This window comes from Nomascus leucogenys, chromosome 22a (assembly GCF_006542625.1).
Source record: "Nomascus leucogenys isolate Asia chromosome 22a, Asia_NLE_v1, whole genome shotgun sequence".
In the NCBI taxonomy this organism is placed as follows: Eukaryota; Metazoa; Chordata; class Mammalia; order Primates; family Hylobatidae; genus Nomascus; species Nomascus leucogenys.
The window spans coordinates 78395454-78415654 of record NC_044402.1 but is presented as its reverse complement, the minus strand read 5'-3'; the positions used below and the strand labels follow the sequence as shown (position 1 = coordinate 78415654).

Below are 20201 nucleotides of genomic sequence, written 5' to 3'. Positions count from 1 at the left end.
TTTTATACTTGTCGGCAGATTGTTTTAGGACAAGTAAAATAAACATATTTGAAGGATTAAGTTTTCATTTAGAATGTTTGATATTTTAATACAATTACAGAGGAGACTTCTTCCCTAAATGGAACTTCTCTATATTCAGCAGCTTTCCAAGCTCCTCTTCATAGGATTTAGAAATTAGTAGTGTGAGATATCAGCTTTTTCTAATTTTAATGTTTCCCAAGGACATGGAACCATCAGTAGCTGATATCAACTGAACAGAGGGGGAAATTTTCAAAAATTAAATATTGTCTAATTTTCTGCAAAGTCTTTATGCGTGAATTAACAGTCTTTCTCTTTGTCTATCCTTATCAGGAAAAATACAGGAGATGTTTGATCACGTATTTAGTAATTAAACTGAATTCTGTTTAAGAGATTGGTAAATGAAGATGCAAAAGCTCATACATAATGTTTAGTTATACTCTGATTCTGGGAAAAAAATCTCATTAACTCACCAGAAAATGGGACTCAGTTGCACGGTTTCTTGAATACAAATCCTCTCAAACTTTTCCTCAAATATTAAATTCTGGGCTGGGAGCAGTGGCTCACACCTGTGATCCCAGTGTTTAAAGAGGCCAAAGTGGGAGGATTGCTTGAGGCCAGTAATTTGAGACCAGACTGGGCAATGTAGTGAGACCCTGTGTCTACAAAAAATAAAAAAGAATAGCTGGGTGTGGTGGTGTGCACCTGCAGCCCTAGCTACTTGGGAGGCTGAGGCAGGAGAATTGCTTGAGCCCAGGACTTTGGATGCTGAAAGTGAGCTGTGATTGCACCAAAGAGTTTTGTCTCAACAATGAACTTATCTGTTACTTCCTTTTTATTGTTAGTGGAATGGCATGGCAGAGCAGAGGCAAAGAGAAGTACTTTTTAAGGTGTTAAGAATTACTTTTTAAGGTGTTAAGTCTAAAAGGTCAGAGCTTCCACAGCATGGCAACAGCTTTGCAGATGCCCCCATCATGATAGTTGAAATCATAAAGCCCGGCAAAAGTTAAAGTCAGGTGTGCCAAGTTAAAGTCAAGTGTGCCAAAAGGCCTGCCTTGGCAGCTTTCCGTGATGCGTCTCCATAGACATAGTTTGAAACAACTTGTTCAAGGTCCTAGTGACTAAGGAGAGTGAGGGCTGTAGCCAGGGAGTAGTCCATCGCAGAGCAAGGATTCAAAGCAGCGGCTGGAAGCAGGAGCTAAACACTGACAACCCCGTCACCAGTCCAGTGGACAGACGCAGCCTTGGGAACAGAATGGCTGCTGGGTGGCAGGTGAACGTGCTGTGCTCCACACCATCCTGGGGTAGGTCGGCTCTAGGGATGTGCTGAGACATGGCAGGTCTGACCAGTGGGATTCAAAGCAACAGAGATCAGCTTCCTTGGGTGCCACAGATTACACTCAACCTCCAGAGAACCATCATCTTGCTCCTGAATTGTTTTTCTTTCTTTCTTTTTTTTGAGATGGAGTCTCACTCGCCCAGGCTGGAGTGAAGTGGTGTGATCTTGGCTCACTGCAACCTCCGCCTCCTGGGTTCAAGCAATTCTCCTGCCTCGGCCTCCTGATTAGCTGGAACTATAGGCACCTGGCACCACGCCTGGCTAAATTTTTGTATTTTTAGTAGAGACAGGGTTTCACCATGCTGGCCAGGCTGGTCTTGAACTCCTGACTTTGTGATCTGCCGGCCTCAGCCTCCCAACGTGCTGAGATTACAGGCGTGATCCACCACGCCTGGCCCCCCTGAATTGCTTTTCTAAAGAAGTAAGCTTTCTTGTTGTAGTTGAAGCCTCCTCTATGCTTCTCCCTGATGCCACTTCCTTCCTTCCTCTCCGCAGGTAATCACTAATACAAATTTAGTCCCTTACGTGCTTTTATACTTTTGCTACACATTTGAATCCATAAATGATATTTAGTATTATTTTTAAGTATTTTGGTATTATATAGATGGTATCAGACTGCTGCTTATTTGTTTCACTTAACATTATGTTTTTGACATTTGTTCATGTTGATACAGGTAGCTCTAATTTATTCATTTAAATTGTTGTATAATACAGTACCAAACCACAAGATCATAATTTATTTTTCTCTTGATCAACATTCAAATGACTTCACATTTTTAATTTTCATAATTGATGTTGCAGTGAACATTTGTGTACCTCTCTTCTATATATTTGGAAAAATGTCTCTACATATATGCCAAAGAGTTGTATGTGGAGCCTTAGGGCCTTAACAACTTTTCTGTATTCTGCATAATTGCAGTGCAATCTTTTCAAAATAATAAATTATTTAAAAAATATTATTGTGCATGTATAATATGCATGCCAGGATGAAGCAGTAAATAAGAGAGACAAAATCTCTGCTGTCTTAGATTTTATATTTTAGTTGGGGGGAGAACAAGTAAACTGGTAAGATAATTGCAGAGAATCTAAGTGCTAAATAGTGGCCAATGCTATTCTTCTGCTTCAAGATCTTCAAAGGTTTTCCATTGCATTTGGGATTAAATATAACTCTTTCTAGGCCTGTGAGACTTGGCACCATTTGGTCACTGCCTTCCTCTTTCACTCTCCCCTTGTCTCCCTATACTCTAGCCACATTGACCTTTGACTTTTTGGAACTTACTAAGCTTTTTCCTGTTCAGGACCTTATATATATTGAACCTTATATATATTGGTTCATCTTCCTGGAAAGTTCTTTCCACCACTCTTTGCCTGGAAAATTCTTACTCATGATTGAAGTCTCAGCTTATTTGTTCTGTTTTCAGAGAGAACTTCCTTGATCCCTATAAAAATAAGTCCTTCATATTCAGTCTCTCTCATGCATTTTGCTTTTTTCTCAGTAACACTTACCACAATATATAAATATACATCTATACATTGTCTGCCTCACCTACTTGATTGCAAATTCCACCTAGCCCATAGCCTGACATGTAGTAGTTCCTCAGAGAAATTTAAAAATAATTAATACAGATTGCTGATTTTCTGAATCACGTACTTATTTTGAGCAGGAGATTTGGTTTGGTTTGGGTTTTGATTTCCCTCTCTTTAATTGGACTCTCCTCTCTCTGGGGTTTAGGGTGGCCTCCATGGATCACCAGACCAGAACCAGGCCTCATAATGGCATTTAAAGACTCCTGGCCGGGCATTGTGGCTCACGCCTGTAATTCCAACACTTTGGGAGGCCAAGGCGAGTGGATCACCTGTGGTCAGGAGTTCGAGACCACCTTGGCCAGTATGGTGAAACCCCATCTCTACTAAAATGCAAAAAAAAAAAAAAAATTGATGGCTCGCATCTGTAGTCCCAGTTACTTGGGAGGCTGAGGCAGGAGAACTGCTTGAACCTGGGAGGTGGAGGTTGCAGTGAGCCGAGATCAAATGACTGCATTCCAGCCTGGGTGACAGAGCGAGAATAGCATAGCATAGGCACCAGTGCTTTGTTTTTGTCTTTTAAGCATCCTTTAACAGGGGTGTTCAAAAGGTACAGGAAGAAGCCTCACTCCAACCCCTGGCTTGAAATAGCTTTATCATCAGACTGGATCCAGTTTATCATCTACCTTGGAGCATTTTTAGTCACAGTTACTCAGGAGCCAATCTTTTTCTTTTTTTTCCTTCCACCCTCCTTTTTCTCTCTCCTTCCCTTCTCTCCCTCCCTCCTTCCATCCATTCCTTCCATCCTTGAAAGTGAGTTGAAGGTATTATGATATTTCACTCCCCAAATACTCTAGCATGTATATCCTAAGAATAAGGACATTCTCCTGCATAATTAGAACACTAGTATCATACTTAAGAAAGTTTATAATGATACAATTATATGACTTAACTTTCTCCAATTGTCCCTCCAGAAATATCCTTTGTGGAATTTTCGGAATTTCTAGTAAAGGATCACATATTTTATTTGGATTTCAGGTCTCTTCAGTCTTCTTTAAATTGGTATAGCTCCCATGGTTTAACTTTATATTTATTTAAAAAAACTTTTTTTTGTCTTTCATGATCTTGCCATTTTTTAAGCATCCAGGGTTAGGTTTCTGATAGAATGACTGATGATCTCTACATTTCTTAATTTTCATTTCCTGAATAATTAGATTCACGTTACACATTTGACAAGAACACTGTATTCTTGGTGATGTTGTGTCCTTCCCATTGCATTATATCGGGAGGCACATGGTGTTAGTTTTTCTTCTTAAGAGTGATGCTAAGTTTACTTGCTTGAGGTAGCGTTCACCAGATTTACTCACTACAAAGACACCTTTTACCTTTGTAATAAGGAATCTTTAGGTGTGGCACTTTGAGACTGTGTGACTATACTGTTTAAGTTAAACAATTTTCACCCAATGGTATTAACATACTTAATGACCCTTGCTTGTAAACATAATTATATTGGTAGTTGCAAAATACATATTATATAATTTTATCATTTATTTTATATATTTTAGCTGGCATTCTATAGAGAAGTCTTTTATCTCTCCATACCCCACATCATTTTGGGAGGATTTTGAAATATCATTATGTACTCATAGATTCTTTTTTCACAGGATCATTTTGGCCAGAAATAAAGTAGTTCTATATTGAATAATTTTTCACAGTGTTTAGTATATATTTCTCATGTAAGTTTCTTATATGACATTTCATATCCTGTCTTTTTGAAATAACATGTTTTCATAAATCACATACTATAGGCTTTCCTTAAAAACACGTTTCCCCAGTTTTGATGTGTTGCAGTTGGGCTTAAAGTTTCTGTCTTCATTTACTATGGCAAACAACTATGGTGTTGACTTATTTGGATTTATATTCCTTTGGTGAATTAAAAATGAAGTCAAATCTGTTATTGTGATTAAAAATCCATGGGGCTAGTTCCCAGTGATAAGGTATCATATGCAGAAATAAACCTCTCTCTCCTTCTCCCTGACAACAATGCACATGTGGTTAATGCTTTCTTTGTCTTGTTTTTAGGATCGACGATTCAATGATGAAATCGACAAGCTAACTGGATACAAGACAAAATCATTATTGTGCATGCCTATCCGAAACAGTGATGGTGAGATTATTGGTGTGGCCCAAGCGATAAATAAGATTCCTGAAGGAGCTCCATTTACTGAAGATGATGAAAAGGTAAGATGTCATGCCTTTTGTGAGTTGTACTTTTCTTCTTGGTCATTGATTGCTATTCTCCTTTAAAAGACAGGAATTATGTGAATAGCTGTTGGATTAGCCCATTCATGGATCAAAGAGCTTTTTCTCATGGTATACAAAATGAAATGGGAGTTTTTCCATATTTCATAGAATGTGGTAAAATTGAAAATAATTACTTCATCTTTTTTGTAGCTTGCTTTTCATTATAAGCCTCCGTAGTATTGTTGTTGTTCCCTGGTCTTTATCTTCCTTATAAGTAAGATAAGGATCACAACTCCACCACACATGGCCTAAGGGAAGATAGAAAATATAGGAAGATTGCTGGGTTTCAGAAACTCAGCACTTTCTCCTATATTTTTATAACTACAACGAAGAATTGTTTTCTCAGTTCTTATATAAAAATCTCAATAAAAAGAATGTTATTTAATTGTTATTCCAAATTGCTAATAAAAAGAAAATTACTTTTGTCCCTGAAGAGTAATTAACCTTGGTGGAAGTAAAGTACTTTTTGCTCTGAAATTTTAAGTTCTTTCACTAGTAGTTTATTTACCAGCCTATATTAAAAGAGAGAGTCCTCAAAGAACTGAAGTTCTGGCTTTGAAGCTTCTACCATTATATTGAATAAAATCTGGTTGAATATTTATCAAATTTGTGCTAAAAGCAAATCTCAAATTAGTTTATTTAAGTTTGATGATTCTCATATTCCTATTTAATTAAAAAACACTTTATAATTTAACCTTCTGGATGTGGGTTTATTTGTCAATGCTAATTACAAATGCATTAAATTAATGCAAATGTTCTGGCACAGAAGGTCAACATGAAATATGATTGTAAGGAAACAAGAAGGTTTTTAAGTGAAGACAGTCCTTGATTAAGGTCGTTTTTATAGTGGAATTGAGATGGCCCAACTCTCCTTAAAGGTTTATGAATTCATAGAGCATGATAGGACCTCAAAAGATTTCTTACAATGAAGTAAAATGCTATAGGGTATGAGGCACTTGTATTGGGATCCTAGGAGGCACAAAGGTAAATCCCAATCATGTTACGTCATCCAGGAGCTACACAAGGCAGGAGACAAGAATCATCAGCAAGTTGTTCTCAGACAGGCTGGGGGCACTTAGGAAAGAGAGGCTTGTTCTCCCTTGGATCTGAAAAGGCTTCCTGGAAGAGGTGGTATTTGATCTGTCCTCTGAAGCAAAAATAGGCCTCCATCAGACAGAAACAGATGAGAAGGAGAGGACGTTGTTTAGAAGTGAATATAAATGTAGGCCACTTTATTCCAATAAAGATATTTCCATGGAATGTAAGATAAAGCAGAAATTTCATTTTGTGCATTTTGTATCATAGATGGCAGAGTCCTGAGATGATGTGCCTCTTATACAGATTTAGATAGAAGGATTTGGGTTTTGCGTCTTTCCAAACATAACCACTACATACCCATGCCATCCCCCTAACAGTTTAGTTTGTACACAAATGGTAGTCCTGCCTTTGACCTGATGCCTTCATTTAAAAGGAACTCATTATATATTTAGTTCTTATCTTTGATTCCATTTATGTTAGATTTGTTTTCTGGACTTTTCTTAATGGACTTGTACCTGTGAAATAGAGCTTCATGAGCTGTGAATAATTTAAAGGGAAGATTTGCACAGGAATCTGTGCCTTTCTTGAACAGCATCAATGTTTAGTTCTATTAAGAATGAGAGCCTGGGACTGAGTCCCAGCTCAGCTAATGACAGGCAGCTGCTTGGATGCACAGCTCACACTTATCTCTGACCTGAAGTTTTCTCATCTGTCAACTATACTATTCACCACTCTATAGCAGGAGAATTAAATAAGATCATCAATGAGAAATACTTTGCAAAATACAAGAAACTACGCAAGTGTAAAATACAATTTTTTAAAATAATTGAGCTAATATTTTCCCTATGAGTTTTAAAATATTCTTCTTAATTCGTCACTTATCCCCAAGCAACTTTTTTCTTAGATTCAGCCTTATCTGAGTATTTTCTAGCTTGAAATGATATATTTTTCCCTTCTGTATTTATCCCATGTGCCACAGTGGCGTTTTATCTTCCAGCCTCTACAGTTCCCACACCCGACTTGAAAACCCTACTCTAGTTTCACTTCTTGTAAGAAGTCCTACCAGTTAGTGCAGGTAGATTGTGTTCATGCAGGTGGCACCAGCTGGAGAGTATTTTATCTCAACAACTTCTGCGTATGGTTATTGTTATTTCCTGAAAGGATCCTATATATCGCAAACCAAACAGAAAAAAGCAGAAGACAAAATCTAGAAGTGATTCACGGGAAAGTATTTCTTCCAAATAAGGAAAGACAGCAAAGTATAATGGCTGTACTGGCCATATGGTGAGTCTATCTGGGTTGAAATTACATCTCTGCCATGGCCTCAGTAACCTTGGGCAAGTTACTTAGCTTCTCTGGGCCACAATATTCTCCTCTTAGAAGAGGGGTGATAGTAACACTTATCTCACAGGGCTGTAGGGAGATTAAATGAGAGAATCCGGGGAAATAACTTGGAAGAGAACTTAGGACTTAGTAAGTTCTCATGAGCGATTGATTAGCTTTTCCTGACAGCATGTGAACACATGTGAGGTATCATGCATATCTCAGTCAGGTCTCAGTTTAAAAATTACCTTTGTCTAATTTAAGTCTATACATTCATATCAAGTGGACCTCCCAGGTTGCTGAATGGTGGTAGCTGGGAGGGTGGCACACCCAGAGAAGGATCAGAGGCTCTGCACCACTTCCCCTATACCTCGCCCTATGTATCTCTTCCATCTGGCTGTTTCTGAGTTACAACCTTTTTTAAAATTATAAACTGGTATTCTATATGAGAGATTGGGTATACAAATGGACAATGACCAGTCCACACATAATGACAGACCCACATTCTCTTCAGCAGGCAGCTTAGAAGGCCAAATCACAGTCTCTGTAGCAATCAGCCTAGCACAGCCAGGATTTGATCAAAGACTGCCACCTTCCCTATTTTTTTGCTCTCATCATGCCCTCCACTCCTGCATACTTACAACTCAGAGCCACTGAGAGAAAAGCCAGATATATTCCCTGAACTCATTACCTAAAATGCCATCTTCTAGTTACCCTGCCTTCAGCTTCCCCATGCCAACAACCTCCACTCAGAACATACCTAAAGTCTTCTATTTTTTCACCATAAAACTTTTGCACTCCGCTTTGAGTGTTCCAAATGCAAGAGATGGTGGCTGTCTTCCTTGTTATAGCACGGGATGAATAAATAGCCTGTGTTTGTCCTCATTTAAAGACACATTTTTATTAAACGCAATCTATATGCCAGATGCTCCTCCCTTATTGGGATTTCTCCAATTAAAAGGGGGATATATTTGTTTATAAGTTCATGAATCTCTTGCCTTATTAATGCACGTACTCTTTTACTTGGTTGTACGAGGTTATCCTTATATGTACTAATTTGCATTCTACATTTTAACCCAGTTATTTCTTACATATGCATCCACATACGAATATATTCTACATTTGTCATTTTGGGAGGTCATAAAATTTTCTTCCTTTCTTTTTCTACAGAGCCTAATTTGCTTAGTCACTGTCCTATTAGTGAGAATTTGGATTTTTTCCCCCCGTGTTTCACTAATACAGATAGCCCCTGAATGAACATCTTGAACAAATTACCTTTTTCTTTGGTGTTATTTCCTTGAGAGTATATTCCAAAGACTGAAATTACTGAGTCAAACGGCAAGAAAAGTTTTATAGCTCTCATTCCATGTTATAGATAGCTTTTGGAAATATTGATCCCATTTACAATGGTAGCAGTATGTGTACCTAATTTCTCAGAGCTCTGCCAACTTCATTCACTTCACATTTTAAAACTCAAATTAGTTTTCCTTGGTCAGCCAAGCAGACTTCAGAAAACCTTCTCCCACGTTCAATAGCATAAACTGCAGCAACCAAAGTAATTTCAATGTTGCCTACAAGTAAGAAAACAAGAAAACAAAAAGGAAGCCATGTCGTGAGTGTTAGGTGAGAGGCTCTGGAGTTAGAAAGTCTCCAAGGCAGGTTCAAGTCTTTGCTCTGCTGCTTATTAACTGAGTGACCTTCAGCAAGTGGCTGCATCTCTCTAGCCTCAGAACCTCCATCACAGGGTTGTTGTGTGGAGTAAAATAGACAATAGATGTAAAGTGCTTAGGGTAGCACTTATTATCAATAAATGAGCCTCATGAAAGTTCACCATATATTTCAAAGCCAGACTAAAGTAATTTGAACCCTGTTTGTAATTTTATTTTATACACATAGCTGCCATGTCGTTATTCACATGAGTAGATTTGTTGCACATTAGCATAGTATTATTTGTATGTTCTGATATCTTAAAATGTCAACATCTAGAGACTATAAGTTATGTTCTGTATAATTTTAAAACATTTTGTAATATGGAAATCAGTAAATCATTTGACTGAGATAAATTAAAAATTAAATATGGTATACTCATTTCTGGGCTATTTATGTACTTAACATAATTGTGCATAGGACCACTATACTGTGTTTCTTGAAAATTCTATACCTATAATTCAGTGGCTTTGCTACATCATGTAATACATATATCCTGTAGTAGAAGAGACTTGAAAAATCACCAAGTCCATTCACTGCCACCTTTTCCTTCATCCAGTGCAGGAAACTTTACCTGACAGATAGTCATCCAGCCTCTGCCTGAAAGCTTCCCTTTTAATGACTTTAAAATCCTCATTCTCTTTAAAGTTCTTGGATAATTAGCTGATAATTTTATCAGCAGTGGTGAGAGTTTGTATGAAATACAGCCTACTATATTCACATATTAATAATTTAAGTTCCATACTGACAAATTACTAGTTTGATAATTCACGTTGAAAGTACACACAAAGGCAGATCATGCAGGAGAGATGATTGGAATTTTCTGGTTCACTTTGTGGGTTTCAAACAAATATTCCTATTTTTCAGCAATATGTATAAACTAGCTGATTTAGGTGGTATGACTAGACTCTTTGCATTCAATTAAGTCATTATTTTGTTATTCCTGGGTGAGTGAAGGAAGGTATTATTTTGGAGAAGAAAATAATGAGACCTGGATAGGAGCAAACATTTGTGATCTATTAAGATGTGTGGGCACGCCAGCATGAACCTGGGAAATGGAAATGAGCAAGGGCTCTTACCCGCCTTCCCAGGTTCCTATACCCCTGCCCTAAAAGTGTCATTTCATATTACAGTGTTCCATAAAGTATGATATGTTTATTGCAGGTACTTTCCAACAGCCAATGTATTAGCAGTTGTGGCTTGAAGTTCTTCTTTGGCTAATCTCTGTAGGTTTCCTTAGCCCTGGTCACCTCTCTTCAGCTCATGATTTGGAGTGTTTGGTTGCCCTGCTGTTCTCCTTCATGCTGACATGTTCTGCCACCCCATAGAGCTGGGATGCAGCCAACTCGAGCTTGGTGGCTGAGGGGCTGGCTGTGTTCCAGGAGCTTGTTACTGGTGATGCTGCCCTGCCAACTGGTGTTGAGGATGGTGCCTGAATGATACTAATGAGTCTCTGCAGAAGCTGGAGTTTGGTTATCAGCAACAGGCCTGAGACTCATAGCCAGATAATAGGGAGAATTTTATAAACTCCTAGCCTCACATTTCTAATAGTGTGAGGAGAATGTTTAGGATTCTTGAGATGTCAGGGGTGCACAAGGTATTTAAGTTTACTGTAGTGAGGAGGGGAATATTGACTGTGTCATGCTGAGAAGGGGCAACAAATTGATGATCCCAGAAGACTGAATGCAGCTCACACATGTATCACTTGCATGGGATTTGACTGGTATAGAACTGATTTTTTAAAAAAATTAGATTACCTTTAGACATGGCTGCAAGCTGTAGTACTACTATAACAACCAACCCTCAAACAACTAATCAGCTTAATAAAGTCAATTTCATGGGAGCAAAGACAGATTTCTTCTGTCATCTTATGAATAGTTTCCACAGAAGGTACTTTTCAAAGGTACTTTTTGAATATTTTTTAAAAACATTGTTATGTACATGAATAGTGATATTACAACAACTCTGCCAGGCAACTTTTTATGTTCTATATTAATTCACCATTGTCTTTATAAAAGATACACAAATGCTAAAAAAAGAATTAACTAATTATTTAAAAATACCCTTTGTGTTCTCATTTCATTTTTTTTTCCTTTTCTGCCTACATTTCAACTAAGTTAGATTTTTGAATCTGTTGAAATAAAACTATAATTAAGCCCAGGTGAGATGGCTCACGCCTGTAATCCCAGCACTTTGGGAGGCCGAGGCGGGCAGATCACAAGGTCAGGAGTTCAAGACCAGCCTGGCCAACGTTGTGAAACCCTATCTCTGGAAAGATACAAAAAAAATTTAGCCGGGTGTGGTGGCGCACGTCTGTAATCCCAGCCACTTGGGAGGCTGAGGCAGGAGAATTGCTTGAACCCGGGAGGCAGAGGTTGCAGTGAGCCAAAATCATGCCATTGTACTCCAGCCTGGGTGACAGGGTGAGACTCCATCTCAAAAAATAAATAAATAAATAAATAAATAAATAAAAATGATAATTAAAAGTCGGTCGTTAGCAAAAAGGTTTTAGAAGTCCTGGCAGACGGCTCATGATTTCATTATATTTGATCAATAAGACTTCAGTCCTGGAATAATTTGGATTGAATCCCATAACTCATTAATTCCAATATTTTATCTATATTTAAATGATCTACTCACTGCACTATTTGCCTTTTAAAAGCTGTTAACCAGGCTTCATATGATCACTGTGAAACTATAATTTGTTCACCAATTTGTTTGTGTTTTATGTGTTCACTCGACTATATCTGACCGAGTGGTTCAAAAACAACCAAGATTCTTCTTTATCATAATCCATCCAACTGTTTACAAAGAATTTTAAAATCTGGAACTCAAGTGGCACTGCAGCTTTCTACCAAAAATAAACCAGTTTCTGTAATTCAGTAATAGCTTTAGAAGGCCAATATAGTTCAGAGAAAAATGAAATCAAGAATTATATTGAAAACAGAGACCATTAAGTTCTCTAAATATGTTTCATTAATTATTTTGCTCATTTTTCTGAAAACCTTCCTGCCTTATCAATAAAAAACATTCACTTCTCTTCTTATAATTGAATCTTAACATAGATGTAGTGGAATAAAATAATGGAAATAAAATTTATTGAACACTCTGGCAAAGATGCTGTAGTAGACGAAGTTGGAGTTACAAGGAATAAGCAAGCACTGGCCTGGCCTTGAAAGAACTGAAGTTTTTCTCACTCACCCTTCTAAAATGCTGCCAAGACGGAGGCAGAAAGAAATGTATAATACTGTCAAGCATACTTTCATTCTTTATTAAGAGAAACAGGTGTGTTTGGAATTCAACATCTTTGGTTGGTATGTGTTGGCTTTTTTCCCCCCCTTGTTTTGATAGAAATGGAATTAAGTGAAAGTAGTTAGTCTTTTCTGTAGTCTTCAAATTTTATAATGCCGTTTATTTTTAATTTAATCCCATTCAATTATTTAGTTGTTATACATTGACATTAACTGCTGTATTTTATGACTTTGTTCAATAATTTTGTTCTTTCAGGGCTAGAAATAAACTTAAAAAAACAACAACCACCAAGATTTATGGGAAAGCTATTACCAACACAGTACCTGCCAGAACTCAGGTTAAACTTCAGGGATTTTTTTTCTATTAGAGCAATATTGCCATGGTGTCATGGCTCTGTTCTTTTCCTCTTCTTGGCCTGCCAGGGTCCAGCTTAGGGGTTAACATTCAACAAAAACTGGTCTACCCTGCCCCTGATTTTGTCTTGGACTTCCCACTCCCATACTTTTCCCTATATTCTTATCTAATTGCATGGAATTCTCATTTCCACCTTTCTTTCAAGGCTTAAGCCAAATTCTGTCATCTCAGACCTAAGTAGGCACTATTCCAAAAGTGATTATTGTTTGTCTTTAATAGTGTTTCCTAATATTTTTTCCTATAGTTTAACATTTTTTTCCAGATGTCCCCAAAAGATTGCAGTTGAATTTTGACTAACATTTATTGAGAAAATATATAATGATCAAATATTAAGGAATTTAAGGAAATCAGTAACACAATAATTGAACAAAATAAAGGATGATACCTACATGGTGTATTTTTAAATTCCAAATGCAGATATTGCTTGGTATGCATGTAGATTTACAGGCCCCTTGCAGCAGAAATTCCAGTCTTCTTGATGGCTAATACACTGGCATTTGTAATTTCCTGCTTCCCTAGCTTCCCTAGTTCCTCTTTTTATGTTTCTAAGAGTTACCAAGGAAATGAAACATGGTTAGTTGCAACATCCTTCTTTCTATTTCTTTCCACATACTCTACAGGATCTAGGTAAGGTAGTTTGCAGTTATCAGGAACATGAAAAATAAATGAACTTAGTAAGTTATAGGGCTGTTACTGTTACAGTGCTGAATGTGGAGGACTTTGCATGATCATTGATCTGCATACTATTTTTAATAGCTATATATTGTTCCATTTGTGTGGAAGAACTATTCATTCATTCACTATTTATTGCGTTTCTACTTAGTAGACAGTATTATGTTTGAGACACAGTTCCAAATGCTGAAGTTAAACTGATGAATTAGGCAGACAAAAATTCTTGCCCTCTCAGAGTTTATATTCTAGTGATAAAAAACAGACAACAAAGTAAATATATAAGTATATAATGTAATTTCAAGTAGTGATTAGATACATAATTTTTTTAAAAGATGGGGCTCGCTATGGTGCCCACACTGGTCTTGAACTCTTGGGCTCAAGCAATTCTCCCCTTGGCCTCCTAGAGTGCTGGGATAACAGGCATAAGCCACCATGTCTGGCCAGGATACGTAATTTTCATAATTTAGATTATTCAGTTTTTTTTATGTAGCTTTTATTTATACGAATGTGCTTAGTTAGTCTAGGTAATATCAAAAGGGCTAGCAGTAAAGTAGGATATTTCACTAGGAAGTAAGATTTGATCCAGAGCTGTCGCTCAAATAACTGTGATACATTGTGACTGACTCTTCAACAGAATCTTTCTTTTTTTCCCCTTTACTCCAGGTGTTCGTGTAAAGTGTGAACACCTGGAGTAAAGGGGACTCAACTCAGTTACTGAGTTTATTTATTTTTCATGTTCCTGGTAACTGCAAACTACCTTACCTAGATCCTGCAGAGTATGTGGAAACCCCTCTAGGCTGCCTTAGGCACTAAAACTTGAAGTTCAAGAAAGTATTGTCTTATTATTATGTTAACCTTAAGTAACTTTTTGTTGTATCTTCTTATGAGTATTAAGTTGTAATCACAATTTCAGTTTGCCATCCCCTGAACTGGAGAAGTTAAGGAGACTGGATGATAATAACCTGACATAGCCAGGCAGTAGATACGCATCATAGTGCTGAACAGACAGGACTCTGGCACATCTAGGAGGAAAAGTTTGGGGGGTAAGGAGAGCTTGGTGCGTTCCGATATTAAAGGACTGATATACATCCATAGCTCTTAATGCTGGCAGGACTTGAAACAGTATTTTAGTTAAGCCACTTCTAAAAGTGCAAAATGACAAAGAACTGTCTTATAAACTCTTCTCTGATTTATTCAGGACTTGGACAGGAGATAATGATTTGCAACTGTAGATTAGAAATAAATTTGCTGGCAGGCAAAATTGTTATTAAAGAACTAGAATGGGATGTAGTGAATTCTTATTTACTGGAGATTTCAAATTAAGACAGATAATGGTCTTCTTTGAATAACTAGTTTAGTATTATTTGAATAAAATAGCAAGATTGCTTCTTTTCATGTTAGAATGCTGAAATACTTGAATTTGAATTTTTAAAAATTAAATTCCTTTCTGATGAAAAGTAAAATTTAGTAGAATCCAAGTGTATTTGTCTATCTTTGAATTGGGTATCTCTGCCTTTCTTGGATTTTTTTTCCTTTTCTTTGGTGATAAGATTATTTCCTAATTTTAAAAGTAATATGAGCTTATTATAGAAAATTTGAAAAATACAAAAAAGGAAAAATTAGTATCACCCACAATCCTAACTTTCAGAGATAATACTGTTAAATTCTTGGTTTATTTACCTATATTTATTTGTTTTTACCTACAAATAAAAGTATGTTTTAAAAATTTGCATAAAGTAGTACACACAGTATTTCATCATACTTTAAATAATTCTTCAAAGATATAATTTGCATGTTTGCATTATTTTCCACCATGTACTTATACAATAGTTTATTTAATCATTTTATTTCTTAACATTTAGGTTGTTTCAAAAACCACATTCTTATAAAATTACAAATAATGACATCTTTACAAATAAGTCTTGGACTGTGTCTTAGAATAGCTGTTAGGTTGAACTATTAAATTGCTGTTTTGTAGGTCAAAAATGATCCGATATCTGCAGTTTTATATGGTTCAAACTAATGCTTAGGATTACTGAGTCAAGAGATTTAAACATTAATTTTTTAAACAGTGTTATTGGGATATAATTCACATACCATACAACACTCCATTTAATTCAGTGGTTTTTAGTACATTTGCAGAGTTGTGTAAACCATCACCACACTCCATTTCAGAAAATTTCCATCACCCCAGAAGAAACCCTATACCCATTAGCAGTCACTCCCCATTTTCCCCAGCTCTCCTACTCCTAATACCAGTCTAGGAGTAGTACCTTCTAGTCTACCAGTCTACCTTCTATCTCCATGGGTTTGCCAGTTTTGGACAATTCATATAAATAGAGCCATATAATATGTAATCCTTGATGACTGACTTCTTTCCCTTAGCATAACGTTTTCAAGATTCATCCATGTTGTAGCATGTATCAGTACATCATTTCTTTTTATGGCCCAGTAATATGCCATCATATGGGTATACCCCATTTTATTTATTCATCCATCAGTTGATGGATATTTGTTGCTGTTTTCACTTCTTGACTATTATGAATAATGCTTCTATGAACATTTATTTACAAGTTTTTGTGTGAACATAGTTTTTTCACTTCTCTTGGATATATACCTAGGAATTGAATTGCTGGGTCATAAAATAACTCTAGTGTTTAACCTTTTGAGGAACTACCAGACTGTTTTGCAAAATAGCTGCACTATTTTGAATTGCAACTAGCAATGTATGAGGGTTCCGATTTCTCCACACCCATGTCAGTACTTCTTATTATCTTTTTAATTATAGCTATTCTAGTGAGTGTGAAGTGGTATTTCATTGTGGTTTTCATTTGTCTTACCCTGATGGCTAATGATGTTGATCATCCTATCATGTGCTTATTGGTGCAACATTTGTTTTAAGGGCTCTTGATAAATTTCACTCATTTTTCTCTCCAGAAAATTATATTAATTCATAATGCCAATAGCAGTATATGAACTCACTAAACTTTTATCAGCTTCAATAATTTTTAAAAATTGCATTCCCTTGATTTCTAATTTCACTTTATTTCTACCCTTTGATTTATTCAGTGTATGCATGCCTTCCACAAGGAATTAATCAACCATTGGTCTAATTTTTGATATAATTTTTTATAACTGACATAATTTTTTAACCACAAAATAAACACTAGCATGATGCAAACTGACCTAAGCCAGTTCAATCACACAACTTCTAGGTTATTCATAATACCTCCTAGGTACCTCATAATAGGTTCAAAAGAGTTTGAATTTGGTGGAAGCTAGCTACTTTCCTATAATCTTGCTATTTGGTTTTAATAAAAGCAGATCTCTTTTCCTGAAGAACTTAAAACAGATCTACCATTTGACTCAGCAATCCCATTACCGGGTATATATCCAAAAGAAAATAAGTCATTCTACCAAAAAGACACATATACTTGAATGTTCATTACAGCAGTATTCACAATAGCAAAGCATGGAATCAACCTAGGCGCCCATGAACAGTGGATTGGATAAAGAAAATGTGATACATAGACACCATGGAATACTGTGCAGCCATAAAAAAGAATGAAATCATGTCCTTTGCAGCAACGTGCTGCAGCTGGAGGCCATCATCATAAGCAAGTTAATGCAGGAACGGAAAACCAAATAATGCATGTTTTCACTTTTAAGTGGGAGCTAAACACTGGGTAATCATGGACATAAAAAAGACAACCATAGACAATGGGGACTACTAGAGGGGGAAGGGAGGAAGACGGGCAAGGGTTGAAAAACTAACTATTGGGTTATATGCTCAGTACCTGGGTGATGGGATCATTCATATCCCAAACCTCAGCATCACACAATATACCCATGTAACAAACCTCACCTATATACTCAAATCTAAAATAAAAGTAGAAATTATAAAAAATAAAAATAAAAACCAGATAGACCAAATCCTGTTACACACAAAGATGTTTATTTAAACAAAATTTTGTGGGCAAGTTGGGTCAAATGGTTAATATACTCTGTTCAGTAAGCTTCATGAAGCCCAAGCTCTATTTGTTTTAGATAATCCTAACTTTCCTAACAATATTTCAAAGACAGAATCTGGTTTTCTGCTGGTGGGCAACCACCAATCCTTTGACCCAGTGGCAGGATTAAACAACTTCAGGGCTTATCTCTAAGGAAACAAGTTTGGAACTTACTAGATTTTCATACTTTATTAATGCAAAGGTAGGTTGTATGTTCCAGAGACCTAGAATATTATAACTGCATGTATCTTGAATAGCACTAATTGCAGTAATCAGAGTTGATATCTAAAATCCATTGCGCCGATTAACAAGCTACTGATTTCACCAGTGAAATCCATTTCTAACATTGCAAAGCCCCATGCTATTGAAGGCAGATAAAGATCTCTGGAGCACTTGTAATAGCCACATTTTGAGTGCAGCTTTCTGAATACCCCTGGAGTATAAATTCTCACTAGGGCAACTGTCTGCTCCTTGATGGCATATTAAACCTACTACACACACACACACACACACACACACACACACACACACACAATTTCACATTGTCTTTGCTAAGGAATGTAAAGCAAATTATAGACATCAGGACAGCACGCAGTATTTCTCAGTGTTTTCTTTTCTTCTTAAATGAGAAAATAATGGAAACATTTAAGTGTGTACTCTGTGATAGGTGCTTCGCATATATTGTCTCATTTAATCCTCACAACAACCCTGTTGATACTATTATAATTCTTACCTTATGGATGAGAATACTGAATGTGAGAGATTTTAAAAATGTGTCCAGGGTCGCTTGACTTGTGCTTGCAAAGCCAGGAATTGTCTGCAACTGTCCTGTCTTGGCACACCACATGGGGACACTTGGTGGATGTTCATTAGTTTCCTATTGTTGCATCTTCACTTTTGGGAACCATGAACAGGTAGATGGGCCTGATATACATGTATGGATGGTTAAATAAACTGAGGTTTAATAATTGTGTGTGTGTGTGTGTGTGTGAGGAGAGGATACTTGACACGAGGAAAACATTATTTCTAAATTACATTGCCTGTTGGCATTTCAGCTTTTCATAAATATTTGTAACCACACTTGAGCTTTGTGTCTGTAAGAAAAAGTTTAAAACTAACAAAGAGTTAGAAATCATTAAAAAATAATAACGGCTTTGAACATATACAACTGTGAGGTAGATACTTTAATATTTTCATTTTCTTCAATTTTGTGCTTTTACTGACAAAACATTTTTAAATTTATGGTTGTTTATTATATTTTCCTCAACTGAGGATGAAAAGAAGGTGAGGATTAGTCTAATTTTAGCATTTTTCTTGCTTTAAAATGTTGTGCCTCAAATCAGAATTTGCAAATAGCATTTGATTGCACTGAGTGATAAAGTGAGGTGTTCCAGTGTAAATTACCCTGCAGCCTACTTAGAGCATTTTCCTATGTATAGCAAAATTTATGGAGTATGCTGTTTATGGAGAATTTCAAATATAATATAACTCTGTGGCATACTTTGTAATTTCTATTTTTAACAATATGTAGTGATTTAAAAAATCTACTTGGATATTTATTTTTTCCCTTTCTTCTTTTCTGAATTGAAGGTAGAAATGAAACCATTTTCTGGTCATTTTCCATTATTTTCTTTTATTTCTCCCACATGTGCCATGGATAATATCCTGGCTAGATATGATTGTAGGTTATTTTCACTGGCAGATTCTGATTCCATTGCCAATCAACAAAAGAGCATTTCCCCCACCCCTTTCATATTCTGTACACTCTATTTAGAAATGAGAAAAAGTCTCAAAGGTAGGCACGACTATATTACCAAAGCAGGCAGCAAGGTGCCCCAAGGGAGGGCACAAGCTGGAGTGAGAGTATGTTAAGAGGGGAAGAAAGTAATGAGTGGTTTTGAAAAACAAGGTTATGTAAGTTAGAGCTACCCAGAGATGCTTTGAAGGTCTATTAGACACAGTTCTTGAGAGGGGGTTTAAATAAAACTAAAATATAATAGCAAACTCTCTCACTGGAGAGAATTTAAAATGATTCCTCACAAGAATTAATTGACACCATCAGAAGGCTGGAACGGGTTTTAACCATCCAAAAAGTGTGCTTGGTATTTTGGAAGAATTGCTCTCCATAGCATATAATAAGTGTCTGTGGGAAATCAGTACCTTTTCTTTAAATGTGCCACCCAATGTTTAATAGCATTGGGTAGCATCATAGCATCTGGGCAGTTTTAACTCCATTCTCAGTGCTTGGTTATTTGGTATACTTCATTTACAAAAAACCTATCCATATCTGTCATCTTTCTTTCTCTTAAAAAAAGTTTCTCATTGATTTTGCAAAGCTTTAATATCGACATCAGTTTTGTTTGTCCTAATGTCTCAGTGATACTTGTGATGTAGTGTAACTGAAATTTGTTATAGGTATTCCACTTTCTATTTCCAAACCCAGAGTGAGGCATCAGAATAAATCTTCAGTTATTCTCCCTTGTCATGAAGACAGAACCACGATCCTTGGATGAACCTATAAAAGTCCATTGCTTCTTTTCAGTGGTTGACTCTAAATTTATTTTTAAGTCTCGGCTTAACACTTTGACATGATTCCCATC

At 36.4% G+C, this 20201-nt stretch overlaps 1 protein-coding gene and 1 pseudogene across 1 annotated transcript in view; one reads left to right on the top strand and one right to left on the bottom strand.

Annotated features, from left to right (window-relative positions):
* The window catches only part of PDE11A (phosphodiesterase 11A), a 428560-nt gene that overhangs the window by 55448 nt on the left and 352911 nt on the right, over nt 1–20201 (top strand). The window contains exon 2 of the mRNA XM_003253771.4: nt 4964–5122. Within this exon, the coding sequence (XP_003253819.2) occupies nt 4964–5122 (159 nt within the window). The remainder of the gene's footprint in view (nt 1–4963; nt 5123–20201) is intronic.
* Nucleotides 948–1440, bottom strand: LOC100594503 (annotated as a pseudogene).